Source organism: Sminthopsis crassicaudata, chromosome 5 (assembly GCF_048593235.1).
Source record: "Sminthopsis crassicaudata isolate SCR6 chromosome 5, ASM4859323v1, whole genome shotgun sequence".
Taxonomy (NCBI): domain Eukaryota; kingdom Metazoa; phylum Chordata; class Mammalia; order Dasyuromorphia; family Dasyuridae; genus Sminthopsis; species Sminthopsis crassicaudata.
The window spans coordinates 134,624,156-134,646,036 of record NC_133621.1 but is presented as its reverse complement, the minus strand read 5'-3'; the positions used below and the strand labels follow the sequence as shown (position 1 = coordinate 134,646,036).

At 34.6% G+C, this 21,881-nt stretch overlaps 1 protein-coding gene across 3 annotated transcripts in view; it reads left to right on the top strand.

The window, feature by feature from the left end:
- The first annotated feature begins 17,615 nt into the window (after positions 1 to 17,615).
- LOC141543288 (uncharacterized) overlaps positions 17,616 to 21,881 on the top strand; it is a 68,243-nt gene continuing 63,977 nt past the window's right edge. The window contains exon 1 of one of the 3 annotated variants that reach the window (XR_012482402.1): positions 17,616 to 17,938. Coding sequence is in view for 2 of the 3 variants with exons in the window: in XM_074268276.1 (XP_074124377.1) it covers positions 17,732 to 17,938 (207 nt within the window). In the remaining variant the exon portion in view is untranslated. The remainder of the gene's footprint in view (positions 17,939 to 21,881) is intronic. The other 2 variants (XM_074268276.1, XM_074268275.1) reach the window with 2 other exon arrangements.

Here is a 21,881-nt window from a genome sequence, read left to right as displayed (position 1 = left end):
GAGTTGTTTTCTTTTTCCATTTCTGTCAAATCTATTTTTAAGAAGTTTTCTTCAGTATATATATATATATTTTTTTTCCATTTCACCAGATGTGTTTTTAAGGAGTTGTTTTCTTTAGTGAATTTTTGTGTTTCCTTTTTCAAACTATCCTGCAAAGATTTCATTTTCTTTCCCCATTTTCCTGCTAACTCTCTTTTAAGTTCTTTTTTGAATTCTTCCAAGAGAGGCTTTTGAGTTGGAGACCAGTTCAAACCCTCTTTGAGGCTTCATCTGGAGTGTTGTGCCTTTAATGTCCTCAGGGTTTGGGTTCTGTTCTTCCCTGTCTCCATAATAGCTATCTATGGTCAAAGCTCTTTTTGCTTTTTTGCTCATCTTTAAAGATTTAAGTCTGCTCCCCGAGCATAGGGAGATTGTCTCCCTGAGCTTTCTCTATAGGGTAACAAGGGTTTCTTGCTGCCTTGTAGCCAGTGTTGCAGGCTTCCCCAGTGTGCTAAATGGGACTGGCCAAGTCCTACCTATTATGCTGGAGTTCAGGGGCTCAATATTTGTCTTCTGTAGTTGTGCTGGAAGTCCCACAATTAATTTGATGATCCTACTGGCCTTCTGATCCAAGAGTACCAACACTGCTGTAATTTAGCTAACAGCCTCCTACTATATTCCCTGCCTGGATCTCTGCCCTGGGCCTCCCTGTGCCATGCCTCCACTGGGTCATGTTCCCCCTCTGCCCAATTGAGACAGACTTTTTCTGAAGTTTTTCCAAGATATTTTATACTGGAAATCCGTTGTACTCCAAATATTTGTGGGTTCTGTCACTTTGAAATCTTTTCAAAGGCTTGATCTAGTGTTGATTCTGAGGGAAGCTAGGAAGATCTCAAGCAAAGCCCTGTCTACTCTGCCATCTTAACTCCACCCCTCTGGCCAAACTTCTAATAGAATGTTGATTGACATCTTTATGACATCATAGCACAGACTCTGGAGTCAAAGTATCTGGACTTAAATTTTATCTCTAATGCTTACCACTTTTGGAACCTTGGGCACAAGATTTAAAACTCCCCTAAGTTTTACTTTCTGCTAGAACTCTGTCTTCCCAGGAATCAGCTGGAGTCAGGACTACTAAACGTCTTTATTCTTGATCTTTTACAGTCAAGGTCAGGGGATTAGGTCTAGCAATCTCACACACACCTTCCTCCCCCAAATGCCAGGAGAAACTGACTGAGTGTCAGCATCTCAATTTCCTCTTCCTCCTCCTACTCCTCCCACACACGTCACTTCCCCCTCTTTGTCCCACCAATCAAGTCAGCACAGAACAGCTGGGGAGGGTCAACCTTCAAACAAGTTAATAGGGAACTGTCCAATTGGCAATTAGTGTCACGTGCTTCATTATCCAAGTGCATTGCTCAGTTCTAGCCCTTTACAACTTTCCTTACTATGAAATAAAAGAGTTGCATTAGATTATCTCTGGAGATTCTTCAGATCTAGAGCTATAATTCTATGAGTTTAAGGACAGAAAGAATTTGGAAAGAAGGAAAGACATTCCCCCCCGCCTCAGAAATGGGAGGAAAACAATAATAATAACTAATAATAAATATATAAAATGTTTATTTTGGTCCATAACTATGATTTCATTGTTTTAGAAAATTCCCAGTGAGGGAAATCCTTCTACCAATTCTTATTAGTAACCATTCTGTAGCTTATCATCAGAGTTTCCCTGGGACACTAAGAGATTCATGCTGTTTGCTTGCCCTGGCAGAGAATATGGTGGGAGGCTGTTAGCTATGTGTTTTTGAAAGTAGGTCTTCATGATTCTAAGGCCAGCTCTCTACTGCATCAAGCAGCCTTTACTTATGGTACTTTACTAACATATTTTTGTATCTTCATAATCACCTGTGAAGGTCAGTTATTGTTATTCCCATTTTATAGATGAAGAAACAAACTCAGTGATTATATAACTTTTCCAAATTCACAGAGTGTCAGAGAGATCTAGGATGCTTGTGAATGGCTAATGTGGAGTTGAGCAGAGTCAAGTATTATGAGCATGTAACAGTAAGCATTCTTGTCTATAACAATGGGCCTTGAACTATTAGGAAGTATGTGTGTGCAGTGAAGAGCAGACACATTATATTAAAAACCATGAAGCAAGAAACATATAGCAGTTAAATGTTCACTTATGTTCCTTCTATTTAAGATCCTGATGAACTAGGACATCTCTTTAAGTAGAGAAATTCTGATTCATTTTTCATTTATCTTCAGTTACTTCAACCTAATCTACTTTGGCCATGAAGATCAGTTGCCTTCTTTTAGCTCTTTTCTTCATTGTCTTGATACCTTTTTCAGGTAAGATTTGATGATAAAATAATCCATTTGAGTATATATGTATATAAATAAAACATTTATCTATATGAGAAAACACTTATCTATCCAGGCCAATAAAACCACAATTTTGATTAATACTATGAATCATACATATATCCAATGAAAGGAGAAGCAGAACTGGATCTGGTGCCAATGAGTTCAAAACCCATTTTAGAAACTTGTGAACTGTGCAAATACTGGCAAACCACTTACCTTTGATTTTTGGTTTGCTCATTTGTAATACAGGGATACTGATGATACCCATTTGTAATATAAGGACAGTGATGATACCCATTACAATAACCTTATGTTTGTTGTGAGATCCTATAGCCCTGGAAATATAAATACAAAAATGAAACCATGTGGTGCTGTGGAGACTGAAGCTTGATTTGGCATCAGATAATACATATTCAAAAACTGACTCAATGATTTATTATCTGTAAGCTCTTGGACAAGTTAATTTCTCTGCCTAGGTCTCAGTTTCCGCATCTATAAAATTGGGAGTTGGGCAACTAAATGATCACTTATGTTATCTCCTTTTCCAGTTATCTTCAATCCTCTGCTTTCCCTTTCAATTTATCCTGTCTCCATCTTGTTTGTATAGAGCTTATTTGCATGTTTTCTTCTCTATTGAACACCTTGAGAGTAGATATTTTTTTTTTGCCATCTTTGCATCTCCCTTAGTTCCTTATGTATATTAAGTGCTTCACAAAGACTTTTTGACTTGCTGTGTAATTGTCAGAGTTTGTATCCCCTTAGTGTCTAGTGTATTTAAGTACTTAACAAAGACTTTTTAACTTGCTATGTAATTATCAGCTAGTCTTAGTGCAAGAAATATTTAAGTGAGCTCCATGTATAAGATATTCTATATACAAGACACTGTGTTAGGTGTCCAAGTACACAAAAATAAAAATAAAAAAACCCAACAATTCCACAACTCTTGCTTTCCAAGAATTTGGGGTCAAGTAAAGGTGAGACAATATCCTCTAAAATGATTTGATTTATTGGAAAAGTCAAGCAAAGTACCCTTGAAGAAGAGAAGGATTATATATAAGGCTATTTGAGGGGAAAGAAAAAAAGGAGGAAGAAGATAGGCATTTATGGTGTAAATTTATTACAGGCTGCAAGCCTTAAAGTATAGAAAATATGAGATTTGCAACAATAAAAACAAAGAAGTGTAATATGGAGTAAGGTGTGATGAAATCAGGGAACTGTAAATTGTTCTGTTAGGCTAGAGTAGAAAATACATTAAAAGATATTATGTATATTTCTATTACAAACTCTTTATATGACTGTATAAACAACCTCCTTTGCCCAATTCAGATAAGATTGAGACTATCTGAGACACCTGCTCCCTCTATTCTTTTCTCTATTTGTATATATTCTTTTCCTCATACTCCAAATATGAGAAATAGTAGAGTGATGAAATAAAGACAATGAGGGATACTTGAGAGGTATCGATTACTTTGATCTGATCCTTGTAATGTGCTCATGAAATTCTGATTTTATGCACATGCCTTTCAGGTGAATGTGACATGTTAAATGGTCCTTAAATTTCTCCCTTTAATTGGGTAATTCTGTTATTTTTTTTTTTTACTTACCAAGTTTTGTTTCTCAAAAATATATGTGGTCAACTCAGATACATATATATATATTTCCTTTTGTACATTATTGTGTACACTACTTATGTACATAAGTGTATAGTGTGAGAGCTCTGGGTATTTTGTTAAATGACTAAGAAATTTTCTTAGTTCGGATCTATGGTCTTAATCTATGGTTCATGATAGAGAATCTTAAAGTGGGGCTTGTTTTATGAGATATCTATCATCTATTTTTGTTACAACTCTAAGTTCTTAAATGCAGAACTCAACAAGGGAATTTGAGACCTTTTACTACCTAAAACTAAAATAGCCAAACTTTTACTACTGATTCATTGCCTCTAAAGCAACTATGGGACCATGGGCTAACCCATTTGGATGGAGGCAAAAAAAAAAAAAACAAAAACAAAAAACAAAAAAAAAACAAAACTGGATAAGGAGGAGGAAAAGGAAGAGGAGGAAAACGAAAAAAAAAGAGGAGGAGGAAAAAAAGAGGGGGGGAAGAGGAGAAAGAGGAGGAGGAGGTGGAAGGACTAAAGAAAAAAGCCCTGTCTCTGAACTGTAGTTGGGATTTTGACCTCATCTCACCCTCCCCACCCCCTTTTCTGATTTATATCTTGAAGTGAAGAGTGGACCAGCCAGCTTAATTAACTCTCAATAGCACCACTTATTGCTACGGCGTAATAATTGTTAGCTAAATTTTTAACCTCACTAAACCTCAGTTTCTTTATCAATAAAATTAGGAGAATTGGGCTAACTGACCTACGAGATCCCTTTCAGCTCTGAATCTGATCTAATGTTGTGAAGTCTCATAACAAAGATTCAGAATCTCTGGAAACTCCTCCTTTAAAGTTGTTAAAGTTTGTCATGAACTTCTATAGCCTCTGGTTTCAGTTTCCTTTGCTCCTATTGCCATTCTATCCTTCCCACTGACATCCTCGGTATATGGTGTCTATTATTTATACCTTAGTATAAATTTGAGTGTTATAGCTTATATCTTTCAGAGACATTTTTATTTTTGGCCTTATCTCTAACTGTAGAATGAAAGGCATTTCTCCTTGTTAAAGGAATTTCAAGCATCAGCCAGTATGCAGGAGAGCTAAAGGGAGTAAGGCTCCCTTACCAAAGTTCTTAAAATAATATAACTGAATGTGGCTAAGTACAGCTTTGATGAGTCAAAAACTGTTTCATTTTAAATCTTTGTACTTCTAATACCTAACACAGTGCTTCAAATTTCAGCTCAATCACCTCCAACTAAAAGCTTTTCCTGCACCACCTCCCAGTCCTAATGCTCCCTCTTCAACTTGAATTTATTTTGTCTGAACTTACACAGAGTATGTACTTTGATAGACTATAATATCCCTGAAGGCAGAAACTATTTCATTTTCATCTTTGTATCCCCAGTACTTTTTAAGACAGTGTTTAACTCTTTAATTAGACACTTAAAAATGCTTGCTCATTTTTGCTTATATTAGTTGAATGATGAAAATGATTGATATTTGAATGGTTATAAAACTGAATAATAAATAGGTATTAACATAGATATTTGGTATCAAACAGAATATTATTATATGTTATATTATTAGGTATTAAACTAAATAATATAGGTGTTAGATATTAAAATATAGGTAATAGGTATTAAACTGAATAATAAAATCTCTTTTTCAAACTGGAGCTTTCAGAACCAATAATATCCAAGGTTACTGGGAGTGTTCCACATAGCACAACAGTTCTCTAAAATAGAATATCAAAAAGCAAGAGGAGTAAGGACACATTAGTTCTAGTCGTGATTATACTGCTAATTAAATATGTAACTTTGGTTAAAATCAGTTTTCTGAACCTTCAATCCGATTTTTTTTAAAGCAAGGTGGAAGGGGATGTTACTGAATTGTTACTATCCTTTTTAGTTCTATAATACATTGAATCCATAAGCCCCAGAACTTCATATTTCATATCAGTCCAGGAAAAAGTAAAGGAATAATAGGAATGATACATGTAGGACTTTAAATATCAGCATATTTTCAGCCTTCCTTATTGTTTCCTTCCCTACTGGTAGAACCATATGCAGGGAGGGGAAAGAACCCACATGTGCAAAAATGTTTATAGCTGCTCTTTTTGTGATGGAAAAAAAGAGATATCCACCAACTGGGGAATGATTGAATAAATTTTGGTGTATGAAAATAATGGAATATTATTGTTCTATAAAAAAATGATGAACAAGCTGATTTTAGAAAGGCCTGAAAATTTTACACTAACTGATGCTGAGTGTAACAAGTAGAACCAGGAATACATTAAACACAATAACAGCAAGATTGTGTGATGATCAATTAGGAAAAACTTAGTTCTTCACAGTGGTTCAGTGATCCAAGACAATCCCAATGAACTTTCGATAGAAAATGCCATCTGCATCCAAAAAGAGAATTATGGACATTGAATATAAATCAACACATGCTATATTCATTTCTTTTTCTTTTGTTTTTTTTTCCTCTAGTGGTTTTTCCCTTTTGTTTTGCTTTTTCTCTCCCAACATGATTCATAAAGAAACGTGTATTTAAAAAGATTAATGTACATGTATAACCAGAAAAAAAAAGAAAAAAGTAAAAAGGGTGGGGGAGAAAGAACCATTTGCAGAATAAGCCTTATTGATCAGAGGCCATTTTCTGAGGTAATGTGAATTCCAGTGTTTCCTAGAGGCATGTATATACATCTTCATGAGGAATTTAGTCCCTGAATATTGTCCTTCATATTTTTAGAAAACTGATCAATATGTGAACTACTTCATTTAACCTTTAGGCAATAAAATGGAATAAGCCAAATATTATGTGATCAAGATGAGAATGGATCATATAATTAGGCAAGAAATCACCTTAATGACTAATCCTCACTGATTAGCAAATATATCACTAATCATGACCTCTCTCCTGAGTTGCAAATGAATCATGTAATCATGTAATTATTTATTGTATGTGTTAAATTCTGATTGAGAAAGCATGGTTATGACGAGACATGCTCAATGACCTGGAAATGACATCACACACACACACACACAAAAAAAGATTCAGTATTGGTATTTTACTTATGCTTTATGTCTAAACCCAAGAATATTTTGGAAAATAACTACTATTTTTTTAATAACTACTATTTTTGACAAATCAATTTACTATCCTACTTGAATGATAAGAGCAATAATTTGGTGGTTTCACTTAGAAATATTACAGAAATTTCTCAAAAAAAATAAGCAAATGTGTTTCTCATAGAACTAATGGAAATGTAGAGAAAAGGAAACATTCAAAATCAAAATAAAGTAAAATTATTTGGCTTCTTGGATTTATTTCATTCATATGTGTTGGCTATAGCTCACAAAATTTCAGTATAAATTTCAAGATTAATGAGACAATGCTTCAAGGATGGGGGTTCTTATTTTTTGTGTGTCACAAATGCCTTTAGCAATCTGGTAAGTCCTTCCCAGAATACTGTTTTCTTGCCTATAGTCCTATTTGAAGAAAGTGCTTAATTTTAGTTAGAGATGAAGATGTAGAGTCCTCCCCCATCCAAGTTCATGTTATCTCTAAAATATAAACACAAATCCTTTATGTATCTATGAACTCTAGTGAGTTCTATTCCAATAGTAAATTATATTAGTTTCTAAAATCCCATATACTTACAATGATGTATTTTATAACATTGGGTTTGGTGGTCTTGAGACCATGACAACCTCCTCTTAAGAGAGGTTATAGCTTATAAGAAAACCATTGCTATAAGGTTAATATTGCTGGTCTTGAGGTCATCATGATGGTCTCCTCTTAAGGGAGGCAGTAAGCTTATAGAACATATTCATGGGAAAGTATTGATAATAATATTTTCTGAAGATTAGTTGAACTCTTTGTCCCAAATATTTTGTCTACTATCAGCTTGTTTTTTTCTCCCTGATAACAAGCCCCCTAAAATAAATTTTTGCCCTGATTCTTGATATGCAAATCTGTTAGCTCCAAGGGGGCCACCCAAAATCAGAGTATAAGAACCCTACCCTCAGGAGGTTACTTTGGAGGTAATACTTTCCTCCAATGGGAGCTCACCTTCCCACTGGAGCTTATCTTTCCTCCTTTTACCTTTTTTTTCCCCCTTTTCTTTACCTGTGTCTCTGTGCTTCTCAATGTAGCTCTGCTCTTAAATGAGTTGTATTCTGTTGGTATATGTGTATCAGTTGTAAAATCACTCTCCTTTTATATTTTATCTTACTATTCTTCTTCATTGTTTGCAATAAATCTTTGCGCTGAAATGATTCCCAGGGTTTTACATGTTATCTTAGCATCCAAATTCATTATAAGAGTGTTTTTCCCAGACTTCTCTGCCTAATCCTCTCCTTAGACAAAACTGGATACCTGAACAAGGACTTAAGCTATTATTGGTCACATCTACATAGGAAGAGTCTGGTACAATGAGCCCACTTGTAGAAAGCAAGGGTAAATACAGAAATCCTACATCATCCCAAGAGGATACTGTCACATAAAATCAGATTCTTTCATAGGATAGCAAAAGTAATATTGGAGTAGTAGTTAGGATAGTTAGGGCTTGTATCCTATCTCTAACTAAATCTTATTACCTGTGCACCACTGGTAAGTCACAACCTACCCAAGTTTCAGTTTCCCAATCTCTGAAATGAGAATAATCATAGCTATGATACATACTCATTGGGTTGTTGCTATCTATCTCACAGAATTCTTGTAAAAGAAAATACTTTGTAATCTTGAAGTACTATATGTGTGGGGAATTATTATTATTAAAGATTTTATTTTTAATCTTTTTTAGCCTCTCTAAAACTCACTTCCTATGTGGTTTGCAAACCTTTTTCTAAAAATTGCACTGCTGGTAATGGAACAAGCTGTATTGGTGGAGAAAAGACCTGCATCTTACATCTTAGAAACTGCTGTAAGACCAAGAAATAAAAGGCCAGCTCTTAGGAAATGAAAACATTCAGAAGGGCTGCAGAAGAGATCATCAACTGTTTTGTCTTATTCAGAGTAAAAAGCATTGTTTTCCTCTTCTAAAGTCTTCCCTCTAATTATTATTTGCAATTTATCTGGTATAGATTGTTCATAAATGTTCATAAATGAGAGAGCAGAATTTGTCCTATGTCTCTGAATCCCCAGCAGTTAACACAGTGCCTGCTATTTAATAAATACTTATTGACTGATTAACTGACTGACATAAAGCTTTTGATTTAGCCCAGATGAGTTAAGATGCTTTCCATCATATAACTTTTAAGCTAAGCAATACTGTGGACAAATTCTAAGTTTAATTCAACTAGGTGGTGTAAGATGGAGTCCTAGATTTGTAATCAGAAAGATAAATTCCAGTTTAGCCTCAGAAATTTAATAGTTGTGTAACTCCCAGCAGTTGTTTACCTATTGTCTGCCTCAAAGTCCTAATTAATAAAATTGGGGAAAATATTGTCGCACTTATCTCTAGGGCTGTTGCAAGAATAAAATGAGTTTAAAAAATCTACAAATCTTTAAGCACTATAAAGGTTAGTTACAATTATGATAATTATTCTTAAATCTGTCAGTCTTACTCCGATTGCTCATTTTAACATATAAATAACCATGGGATCCGGAAAGGTACATCAGTGGAACAACTATGGCAACCATTTGAATATGAATCACAGTACTGAACTCTTGTGACAGAGAAAAACAATTAGACAAAGATAGTTCTAAACTGGAAAGGCTTTAAGGATAGATTTGGTGCTAGACTACTGTTAGAAGGCCAGCTAACTAAGTATGCAAAATTTTATCAAGAAGTTGGTAATAGCAATCAGGTAATTTTTTTTTTGTCAGAGGAATAAAAAAAAGACTTTTTATTAAAACTGGAATGATTACAATGTAGGTATATGACAATGAGGAAAGTCTCAGGACATACAATGAAATCCCTGAAGTAATGAACTTGTTGATTGATAAGGGCATTCCTGTGTTTTTTTTTTAATTTCATAAACTTTTTGTAATTATGTATAAATTTTTTATGAATCATATTTTACAATTTTTTGAGTTCCAAATTCTCTTTTCTTCATTGAAAAAGTAAGCACTTTGTTATAGATTATACATGTGTAGTCATGCAAAATATTTCCATATTAGTCATACATTGATGCTTTTTTAAAGAAAGAAAACTATCTACAGGATTTACTTAATTTGTCTTTTTCTGACCTTTATAATCCAAATGAGTGTATCTTGTCATGGACAAATCCTATGAAGTAAATGAGATGTTTTAGGAATCTCTTCTCCTTTTTCATTGGTGCTCTTCCTAAAAATCTTTCTCCACAGACAGAAAATACCCTCTGATTATAGAAATACCTTTACTGGGTGTTCAGTTTGTGACTTTTCTCTCCTAAGAGCCCCATTTTTCAAAATCACTACCTTTATCTCCACCAAATTTCTCCTTCTCCCAGCTTCTCCAAGTGTGGTGCAATGGTTAGAATTCACTTCATTCACACTTATCATGAAAGGAGCTGACATTCCACCTAGAAGTGTTTGTCTTTTAAAAGAATTTGTTAACTGATATGAGTCATTCACTGGATTTCAGGTAGTATTACAAAATGAAGTGAAAATTTTGTTGTGATTGGTTCAGCCATTTTCAATTCTTTGTGACCCTTTTTAGGGTTTTCTTGGTAAAGATACTGGAATGGTTTGCTATTTCTATTTCTTCAGCTCATTTTACAGTTAATGAAATTAAGACAAACAGGGTTAAGCGAGTATCACACAATTCTAAGTGTCAGAGGCCAGATTTGAACTTACAAAGATGAATCTTTTTGACGACTGGCACAATATTCTATCCATTGAACTACCTAGCTGCCTCTGAAAAATTTTGGGGAATATAAAAGAAGTATTTGGGGTTGGGAGTTCTCATTACATACTGTCACAAAGATATTACTATAAACCATAGCCAACATTCTATCAGATTCAATTCAACAAGCAATTATTCATAAATATTGAATTAAATTGGATAGATCAGATGTTTTGCTTTCTAACAAATGCAATGATGTAGTTCAGTCATGTTAAACTCAAATAGAAATGGAGACTATGAATCCATTCATAAGTATCTCTGTGGGTCACATATTGGTTTAATTTTAAAATGAAACATTATCTAGATATTCTATTTTTATTTACTTATTATTCTTATTGGATAATTTTTCTGTACTCAATAGAGTTGTCATTTCCCCCACATTGATTATGTTAGAATGAATTACTAACATATTTGGCATAAAAAAAGTCAACAGGAACAGTGTAACATAGTAGAAAGATCAAAAGAACAGAGGCCAGAAGGTCTATGCCTTATACAGAGTAAACCTTTATGAAGCATTTAAAAAACATTCTATTGCTGCCTTTTGTCTTTAATTCATAGTCATTTCTTACCTATCTTCCACAATGAACTTTCTCTTGTGACCAAAAAAAGTGACTAGGCAAAGACATTTGATAAATACACCATATCTGGCAAGATATACTTGAAAAGATCTGAGGAGAATGTTTCATTGTCTATTCTCAAGGACCTTCTCTGGTTTTTTATGTGCTCAGTGGTAGCAAAAAATGGAAACAAAATGTATAGTCACTTATTGGGAAATGAATATACAAACTAATGAATTGCAATATTATTATGCAATAAGTAATGATGAACATGAGAATTTCAGGAAAGAAATAGGAATATTCACATGAAGCTTTGCATGATGAAAATAAGCAGAACTAAGAGAACAATATCCATAAATATTTCAGTGATATAAATTAAAAGACCATTTAATAAACATTTATAAATTAATAAATGAGTTTTGACTCTGCCATTTTATGTTTTATGAAAGTATAAGTCACTGAATCTTCTTCAGTTTCATCATCTGAAAATGGGCACAATAATGCTGATTACTTCACTAGGCTTTTGTGAGGATCAAATGAAATAATAGCCATAAAATAGTTTTACTGTATGAAATGCTTTATACATGTTTTTATTATTCCCAGGAGAACTTTGTTTTAATATATATATAATGAATGAGTAACTCATATTGAAAAGAAAAAAAATCAGGTAGCAAAAGCCCTGCAGTTATGGAAATTGATAGAGAAGTAAGGTTATAATTGATAGTCCTATCAATTAATTGCAACTCTTTTTTTAAGACAACCTTTTCTACCAAAAGAAAATGAATACTTTTACATAATTATATGCCAGACACTGTGCTGTGTTTCTTACAAAAATTACCTCATTTGATCCTCACATCAACTCTGGGAGATAGGTGGTATTCTATTGTCCATTTTAAAGTTGAAAAACTGAGGCAAACAATTTTAGTAACATGCCCAGGATCATACAGTTAGTAAGCCAGAATTGAACTTAGATCTTGCTGACTCCAATTCCCCTGCATTAAATCCACTTCATTATTAGATGCTTATAACATACTGGTGCTACTAAAATACACTCTTGTTTATTAGAATTATGAGGAGAAAAAATTTAAAATAGATTTTAAATAAAGTCAGGGGAAAAAAGACTAGAGTGTGGGATTTTGATTCAGAAAAATCTAGATTTGACACTTGCTAGTTTTATAATTGTGGATAAATCACTTAACCTCTTAATTTTATATATGTCTCTTAAATTGCAATCTGGTAAAGAGTTCCCATACTGAGGAAATCACAATGCAGTGAACTAATTGATGCTAGTAATTTACATCATAAATATTTTAGTCATTGAGTATCCATAACCATAATAAATCAAATAAACATTTATTAAATTCTTAATATAAGTTGGGGACTGTATTAGGTTCTATGGATATATAGACAAATGTAACAGTACCTGCTTTCAGATAGTTTGTATTCCATCTGGAGAGCATGTAAGCATACATATATGTAGGCATATACAAAATATCTACATAGTTCTAGAGGAAGAGGTGAGACTAGGTCCATACTGATAATTTTAATTTTAGGTTACAAAAAATTTAACCACTCCATAGAAACCTCATGAAAGAAAAGTAATTGTCAGATTACTTAATTGCCAATTAATTTATGGAATTATTAATTTATTATAAATCAAATAAAGGAAAAATTCTCCTAGGAAGGGACACAAGATTCAACTCTGTGCCTTTGATTTCTACCCATGAATTCACTGCACCTTGGTTGTTCAGAAGTACGTGTAACTCTGAGTAATATATAGTTGCATCTCTTGGTGCTCCCAGTTTGAGTAAAGGAATGGGATCACCAGGGGATTCCTTTGTGTTGGGGTAGGGACACATACCCAGAGTTTGGGGGTTTTTTTGGACGCATGGGAAAAGATCACAATGTCAGCAAGTGAAGAACAATACATCAATCACACTTTAATGAGATGAAGAGAGTCGCAAAAGCACAGAAAGTGCAGAGGGAAACTGTACTGGGTTATGGAGATAGATACCATGAGATAGGAGAATTGGGCGGTAGAAGGAAGTAGCAATGGAGAAGAGAGTGAGGAAGGAGAGGGGCACAGAGAGTCTGTCACTTAGGCAATCTCAGGTTAGAGTTGGGAACACTCGAATTGCACGATCTGCAGCATATAGGGAAATGCTGGACCTTATTTTTATAGGTTTTTGGTGGTGAGGACGGAGTAACAGTTATCCATACCAACTCAGGTTTAGTTCATTAAACATATCTACATTATTTCAAAGTTATCAGCAACACTTTAGGGATGGGTCATTAGCATAACACATAGCATGTGTCATAGCATGACACATAGATAGCAGTGACATATGTCACTGCAATCCTGTGCTAAACCAATTTACCTTTCCTTAAATTGTCTTCTGCTAATTCATTAGGCTGGACCTTGTACATTCTGCTAGAAGTAATTATATCACAAATCAGATAAAATTTATCAAGAGTTTCAAACTCTAAGTGACAATTACAAAGAACAATAGAGATACCTCTAAAAATTACATACTTCAATTTCTCTAGTATTTTATTTTTCAGTAAAATTATTTTCTAGCTATTTACTGGAATCTTCTTTGCAATAAACATTTAAAAGATATAGGCCCTATATTGCCTAATAAAGGGCAATGCTCAGAAATGCAAATTGATTTGTTTCAGAGAGAAAATGAAAAATAATGAAGTAAAAGTCAGATCTCCTTACAATAATACTAACATAAATATAGCAAAAAGAATTCCAAAGACCCAGCCACATACCTTATTTCAGACCATATTTCATAGAAGCAAATAAAACCAATCTTGATATCCTTTGCAACAGAATTTATGAGTTCCCAAATCAGTAGCACCAAACAGATATATCTTTTTTTCTGGGAAAGCAAGAGAAAGGTCAAAAGCCATACTGGGAATTATTTTTATCACCTCAACATTTGCTATTTGTATACAACAGAGGGGTTTCTGGATACAAGAAGGATAACTAAAAAGGATTTTCCTACCACTTTGTCTCCACTCTTTTTCCGTTTGAGGAAATGTAGGCTTGGTGGAACATTAGCAAAAGGAAGTGCTAAATGATAAAATGAATTTTTTCATCATCTTGTTGAAAGTTAACAAAGACTCTGGGGAGAGTTGTAAAAAATTTTTAGTTCAGCAAAGAAAAGCTCAGAAGTGGTACAGTTAACAAATGAGCTAAATAAAGAGATCAAAGAGCAAAACCAATCCTGGCATAGTTTGGCTGAAGAGAAGATTCCCACCCTTAGGCTGAGACAAGAGGAAGGAGAAAAAAATTAGATTTCTATTAATGAAAAAAATTAAATAAAAATAATACATAGAGCTTTATAACCATTATTTGAGAGAAACCTTGTTAAGAAGATGATAGATGATTACCCACTTCCTGGCAAAGAAGTCATAGACCCAGAGTATACAACTTCTTTCAACCACATCTTTGATTATATTCCTGAGTTTAAGTCAAAGACAGAGAGATGTGGCTTGACAAAATGGGACAATAATGCAGCAGAGAACCAATTACAGAATAGAATAAATTATTAAATGATACGGAATAATTTTATTTTCTTCACTACTAAGAACTTCAAAAAGCCACTGGATGAAAGAAAGCCAAGTGAAAAATATAGAGATCATTATCATCTGATTGAAAGACTACAGAAATCTTGACAACTATGGGTTGAGAAGTTTTAAGTGAAAAGATTCAAAGGCTGATTGACTGAGAATACTGATTAGGGATAATTGTAATCAACTGTGCTGGAGAGTTTTACAGCTACTCCTGAGAATGATGGCTAGAGGCTTACTGTAATTCTCTGTTATTTGGGAAAGGATTACCTCTCTCAGTACTTCCAGTGAAAGGAGAAGAAATGTGGGTAGCACTGAAGAAATCCCTTAGCTGAGGAAGCTGAAGGAGTCCAACAGAAGAAACTGAAGGTGGCTTTTTAACCATAGCTTTTTCTGGCAGATAGTAGAAATACCTACAAAGCTGGTATAGGAGCTACAGTCACCACAAGTATAGTGAATGTTGCTTTTATGTAATAACTAACAAGCATTTATTAAGCACTTGTGCACTTAGGCACTGTGCTAAGTACAGAAAATAACAAAGAAAAATCACCCCAAACCCCCAAACACGCAATTCCTTTCTTCAAGAAACTCAAATTCCAGTGTGAGAAAATCATGCAAACAACCAAGTAAAAATAAGATACATAAACGATAAATTGAGCCTTATAATAAGAGGGAAGGTACTATATGAAGATGATTGGGAAAGACTTCTTGGAATTTTAGCTGAAACTTGAGGGAAGAAGAGAAACAGAAAGCATAGAGAAGGAGGGACAGAATTTTGAGAACTACCAGTGAAAATCCAGAGTTGGAATTTTCCTGAATTCCACAAGGAACTATAAGGAGGTAAATAACATTGGATTTGCATAGGTGACCACTCAAAGCATCTAGAGATGACTGGCTGGAAAGCAGTACCTAGAAAAGAGCAGATCCAGAAGAGAACAGTGTGGGATAACACAGAGACATTAGCACCTTTATAGCACTGGGAATATGAGTTGCTCATTTCTATTCCTGTGCCCTATTCTCCCATGTTCCCTTTCACCATGTCATTATTGTCCATGAAAGCTATCTTATCCTGCTGAGTATGTAAGTATGTATGTGCTGCTATTTTCTCAATGTTTATAGCGGAAATGTTCTATTATTATTTAATTACATTGCTATCTAATTAAAAAACCATTATGATGAACTGAATATATCATTTGGCTTATGGTAAAAATTAAAACTTACATATATGCACATTATATAATTATATATTTGCTCAATTCTGAGTTATAAGTTTAGAGATGGTTCTGACCAATAAAATAATTAGAATCTACAATAGATAAACAGGTAGAGGAAGGAAGTGCTGTAGCAGAACTAGATGCAATTTTAACTAACTAGCATGTTCTCTCAAAGTAGAAACAGAAGATGAAATTGGATTTTTGCCAAGTGCTACATGACAAATGAATGAGCAATGTATTTTACCTTTGAGAAGAAATAGTATTTGTTTTTCTGGGATTAAAAAAAATTCATTTAATGGATAACATCAAGATAGAAAAAACAATGTCAAAAGAGGTTTTAATCCTGGCTATGCTGTAAATTGTCTATGATCAGATCCTGATCATTCTAAGCCTCAATTTCCTCTTTTGTAAACTAGAAGAGTTTTCAGATCCCTTTCAGCTCTAGAAATCTCTCTTTGCAATACTAAATCATAGTATAAGTTTTGCTACCAAATAAAAATCATACCTTAGTGATAAATTTCTTTGACTTTAACTAGGCTGGTGTGGAGATGATAGTTTATCCCAGGATGTGCTTAGAACTTTTTTTTTTTTTTTTTTTTTTTTTTTTTTTTTTTTTTTTTGCCACTGTTGTAACATATATGTGCATAGTTTTGCAATGCAAACAGCACTGAACTTATAAAGGGTCTAGGCTCTGCTACTTGTGACCTCTGAAACTTTGATTAACCTGGATCATAATTTCTTTATTTATAAAATTAAAATATGAGATCATTCTAGTCCTTTTCAACTCTAAATCCTATGAAATACATAAATTATGAAATTAATTTGATGTGGTGAAATGAAAAGATCAGCTCCATGTCCTAGAGGTATTAGGGCAGGACCTTAGTGAAGAAATGAATGACACTTAGTAATTTTATTAAAAACAATAGCTAGTGCGTTTAAAATGCTTTGTAAATCTTAAAGTTTTTATAACATAAGACTTTACAAATATAATGCATCATACTTACGTTACCTGACATGATATTCACAACTGTTCCTTGAGAGAGGAATTCAAATACTGTTAATTTTATTTTGTGAATGAGGAAAAGGAGGAACAGATTTCATATTGTAAAGGGATTTAGAGAAGATCTAACTCTTCCACTCACCACTGTCTCCACTTTACAGATGAGGAAACTGAGGCAGTTTGCCCTCAGCTTGCTGCTTGCTCAAGTATGGACAGGCAGAGCTAAGGTTCAAACTCAAGTCATGATTCCAAATTCATGATTCCAAATCTAGTAGTCGTCTCACTGTCTCTTGTCCCAGAAGGAGCTGGCCGAGGTCATTTGAACTGATTTGGTAGTCTAAGTAAAAGGATGGGGACTCCGGTGCTTTGTTGAGCTGCTTTTTCGAATCCTGGGGGCTCTCTCCTGGGTCACATGCGGCCCCACCCCTCCCCAATGGCTCCAGGCCTTCTTCTTACTCCACCGGAGCCAGGTTCCAAACCCACTATGACGCCTCTGGCCAATTTAGGTTCCAGACGCCCCGAAAGAAGCACATTTGAGGGAGAGCCGAAGAATCTTCTGGAAGCTCAGAGGAACTCTTCCCTTTTCATTTCAAAACTATGGCTTCCCTCACGTCCTCAGGCCTGGCTCTTTCGTCACCCCCGTCCCTGTCTTCATCCACTTCATCATCCCGTCCTTCCGTCATGCAGTCTGTAGAAAAAACAATTTTGTCCGCCCCTACCACAATTTTGGTTCATCTTCAGGAGTCCGGTAGTAAAGCCTTGCGCAAAGCCATAGCCTGTGAACAAACGAAGTCATGGTTAAAGGTAACGTGCAGACGCGGCTTGCGGACAGCTGACTCCTCTTCCATTTCCTCAGCCCTTCCCTTCTCTATTTCCTCTTAATCCTTTTCCTCTTCTCTCCCTCCCAATTGTTCTTTCCACTTCCCCCATCTCCTTTTCCTCCCTGATCATCCTCCTCTAACTCCATCCCCTACGTCTTCATCTTCCTCCTCTCTCCTGTCTCTTCATCACCCCACTTTTCTTTTTTTCCTCCCTCATGGTCCCCTTTCTTCCTCTTCCTCCACTTTTTCTCCTTCCATCTCTTTTCTTCCTGCTCCTCTTTATCCCTTTCTCCTCCTTTTTTTCCTACCCCCTCTTCTCTGCATCCTCCTCTCCTCTTCTCAATCTCTTCTCTTCCTTCTCCTCTTCCTCCAAATTTTCTTCACCTCTTCTCTTCCGTCTCTTCTCTTCCTATTCCTCTCCCTCCAACTTTTTCTTTATCTAGTCTCTTCTTGTTCCATCTTTTCTCCTCTCCCTCCATTTCCCCCTCTTTTCTCTTTCCACATTCTCCCTTCTTTCCTTTCTTCCCCTTTCCCTCCTCATACTCCATGGCCTCCTTCTTTTTTTTTCTACTCCACCTTTTCTTTTTTTCTCCTTCCACTTCTTTTCTTCCAACCTCTTTTGGTTTTCCTCTTTTTCTCTCTTCTTTTTTCCTTGCCCCCCATGCCTCCTTCCTTTTTTACTTTTCTTCCTCCACCTCTTCCTCATCTCTTCTCTTCCTTTTCTTCCTCCCTCTCTTCTCCTCTACCTTCACATCTTTCTCTCCTTCTTTCTCCTCTGTGTCCACCTTTAACTTTTCTTCCATCTTTGCCTGATGTTCTAATGCAGGAAAATATTGGTTTCAGAGTATCCAGAAGTTTTTCTTCTGGGTTAACTATAGAGAAGAATTGCTATTTTAGACTTAGGAGATTTAAAGATCCTTTTATTTAATAGAAATAAAATCCCAGTGTTACACACAAAACACATCCATCTCAATCTTTCCAAGTGGTTAGTTTGTCACTAGATATGTCCTGAATGGGTTAATCTCAGGTGGTATGATGGCTCTCTCCTGGTGCCTATTATTTATTAGTATGTATATATAATTTTTTTCTATTGTAAATCTATATATTCCCTGAGCTGAAGTCCTCCTCTAAAGCTTCATCATGATGTGGAGGTGATTATTTCTCTCTGACAGATGAAAAAGCTTAGGACTTAAGAGGAGAGATGACTGGCCAAGGGAGTCACCTAGAGTAATGGCAAAAATAAATTTAGACAGGTCTTCTGATTCTTAGTCACTTATTCATCTCTTTTTGAAATCTGTGCTTTTGGGAGGAAATGACATAAAAATATAATAATAATAATGAATATTTAATTATTAATAATTCTTAATTTTTTGATTGGTTGATTAATCAATTGGTTAAAAATTAATAACTAATACCATCCTATACTTTAAAATACAATCTTTTTGTTGTCTTTTGCACCTTTACATTGACATTTATTTACACATGCACACAGTATCCAGTCATTCTTTCAACTAATGAGCCCATCATGTCAATGTGTAAATTATGCCACATTTAGTTTTTGAAAGTCAGCAGCCTGCTTTATGATACTGTATGTCAAACCAAGATCAATAGTGAGGTCAACTCATTATTGTTATTTCAGCTTTTTATTAATGGCCCAAACAAATTGGGTGACAGTGATTCCTACCTAGGTAACTACTGAATGCTGAGCTGAAGTAATATAAACTACAAAGTATGCTGCAGAGCTTTGGAAAACAATGGAAAGACACATTAAAGTATGAGGAAGTGAGATAACACTTGAGAAGTTGAGAACAGCTGGGATCAAGTAGTAAGAAGGATGATTTAATATAAACAGAAGTATGGATGCATCCCTTCAGGTGAAAAGACAAGACACTAGAAGAAACAACATACATCTAAGGAATGTAGTTACCAATCACATTAAATATGTAGCAGGTATAGGGAAATGATCCTTTCTGCTACAGTTAAATATAATGTTTAATGTTTAATGGAAACAACTACAACAACTGCATCTCTTAGACTTCCTCTTAAAAATAAATAGTACTATGTAACATATACAAATATTAACTAAAATGGAGGTAAATTTTTAGCTTCATGAAGTTAATGTTGAAAAGCATTGTGTTCCCCTATTTTAAATTCAATTGTAATTTAATGAAAGAAGATGCAAAACATTTGTATTTTTAAATGATGTGCAAAATGCAAATTTCTGCTTAATCCCTTACAAATGCATGTGTTTATGTATTTGGATATTTTATAAATAATGTTTAAAATAAAAAAAAAACTTTTTTAAAATGCAAGAAAACATCTGAAAATTCACCAATAGTTCTCTTTACTCTAGAATCTGTTCACATTAAATAGTTCAATCTTTCAAAGGCCAATACAAATTTTAGTTAAACATTGTAATCTGTATTTATCTCTGGAATTAAACTGAATTTATATGTAGTTGTCCTTTTTCCTCAAAGAAATTGGAACCCAGAAAAATCTCATGGCAAGGTGAGGTGGAAAAGAAGGCTATGGTTCCATTTATTGAAGCTGCATAGATTGATTTCCCACATAAACCAGCAAATTGAAGGACTAAGCTCAATGACACCATCTATTGCCATTTGCCACCCATTTCCCAAAATGTTATTTCACTCATTTTTGCCCAAGGAGTTGGGGGAAGAGAATGCAGGTTGTGTTACTTTTTTCTCTGTTCTACTCTTTGAAGCTAGGATATAAACTTCTTTAGGTTATGTAACGACTTTTATTGCAAATCACTACCATCTTTCCAGTCACTCAGGTATACAAACTCAAGAGTTACCCTTATTTCTTTACTGTCTCCTTTACCCTCTGAATGATTTCCTGAATACATAGAATGCATTCCTTCCTTATTCTTATGTCTTAAAATCTCTGAAAATATTTCTTAATCTCCCTAGTTGTTGGACTCTTCTTTCAAATGATCTTGTCTTGACTCATCTGCTAATATATTGCATCTTTAGGAGGGATCAAAACTTCTTGAGTCTTTTTTAGAGTCTTGATAAATTTAGCATCTGGAAGATGCCTTGCTTGATAAATGGTAAGTATTTAAGTGCTTTAAAAAAATTGAATCACTACAAGGAAACATACTTTAATAGTTATTCCATAATTTCATTAGTACAGACAACATACTTAGAGATATAGTTTGCAACACTTCTAGGTCAGAACTCTCTCCAAATTTTGTTTCTGAAGTCAAAAATCCCAATCCTGTGTAGTAGGATGATAAATGAAGCTCTAGATTGATAGTCTCAGTTTTTGCTAAGATATCTGTTTCTTGACCATTTGTTCTGAGCTAGAATTGAGAATTGGAAGGGACCTTATGTAATTTATTGGAACTCCCTTTACTCCAGGTTTACTTCTATACTGCACAAGGTCATTTTTCATCAGTATTGATAGTTCCTCCATGGACATAAGGTTTGAAATCTATGTCTGTGGAGGAACTATCAGTACTAATGAAAAAATGGACATAGATCTCAAATCCTTTGCTCATTAGTATACTTTATATTAGTATAAGTATACATGATTTGATGTGGCAGAAAAACTAATCACCTATAACCAACCTAGTCATGGGTCTTTCTTAACTTAAGTTAGTCCTCAGCTGACTAACAGTTTTTCTCTGTGCCCACACTCAAAACTTTTCCACCTTAGTTAGAACCTTTCAGTTCTTTTGATTTTCTGGTAAAAACAAGTTTGCTCCAGGACTTCAAGGGGGACAATACAGATTTACCTCAAAGGAAAAAAATACTTTGTGCACAACTAATTCATAACATGCAATCCCCCCTTCCTGATTAAGGGTAAGGTTATGGTATCGATAACCTTAGAGTAAATACCAGTCAGATATACCTAGGGACACACCAACCACATTAAACTTAGATTGTATATATTACATGTGTGAC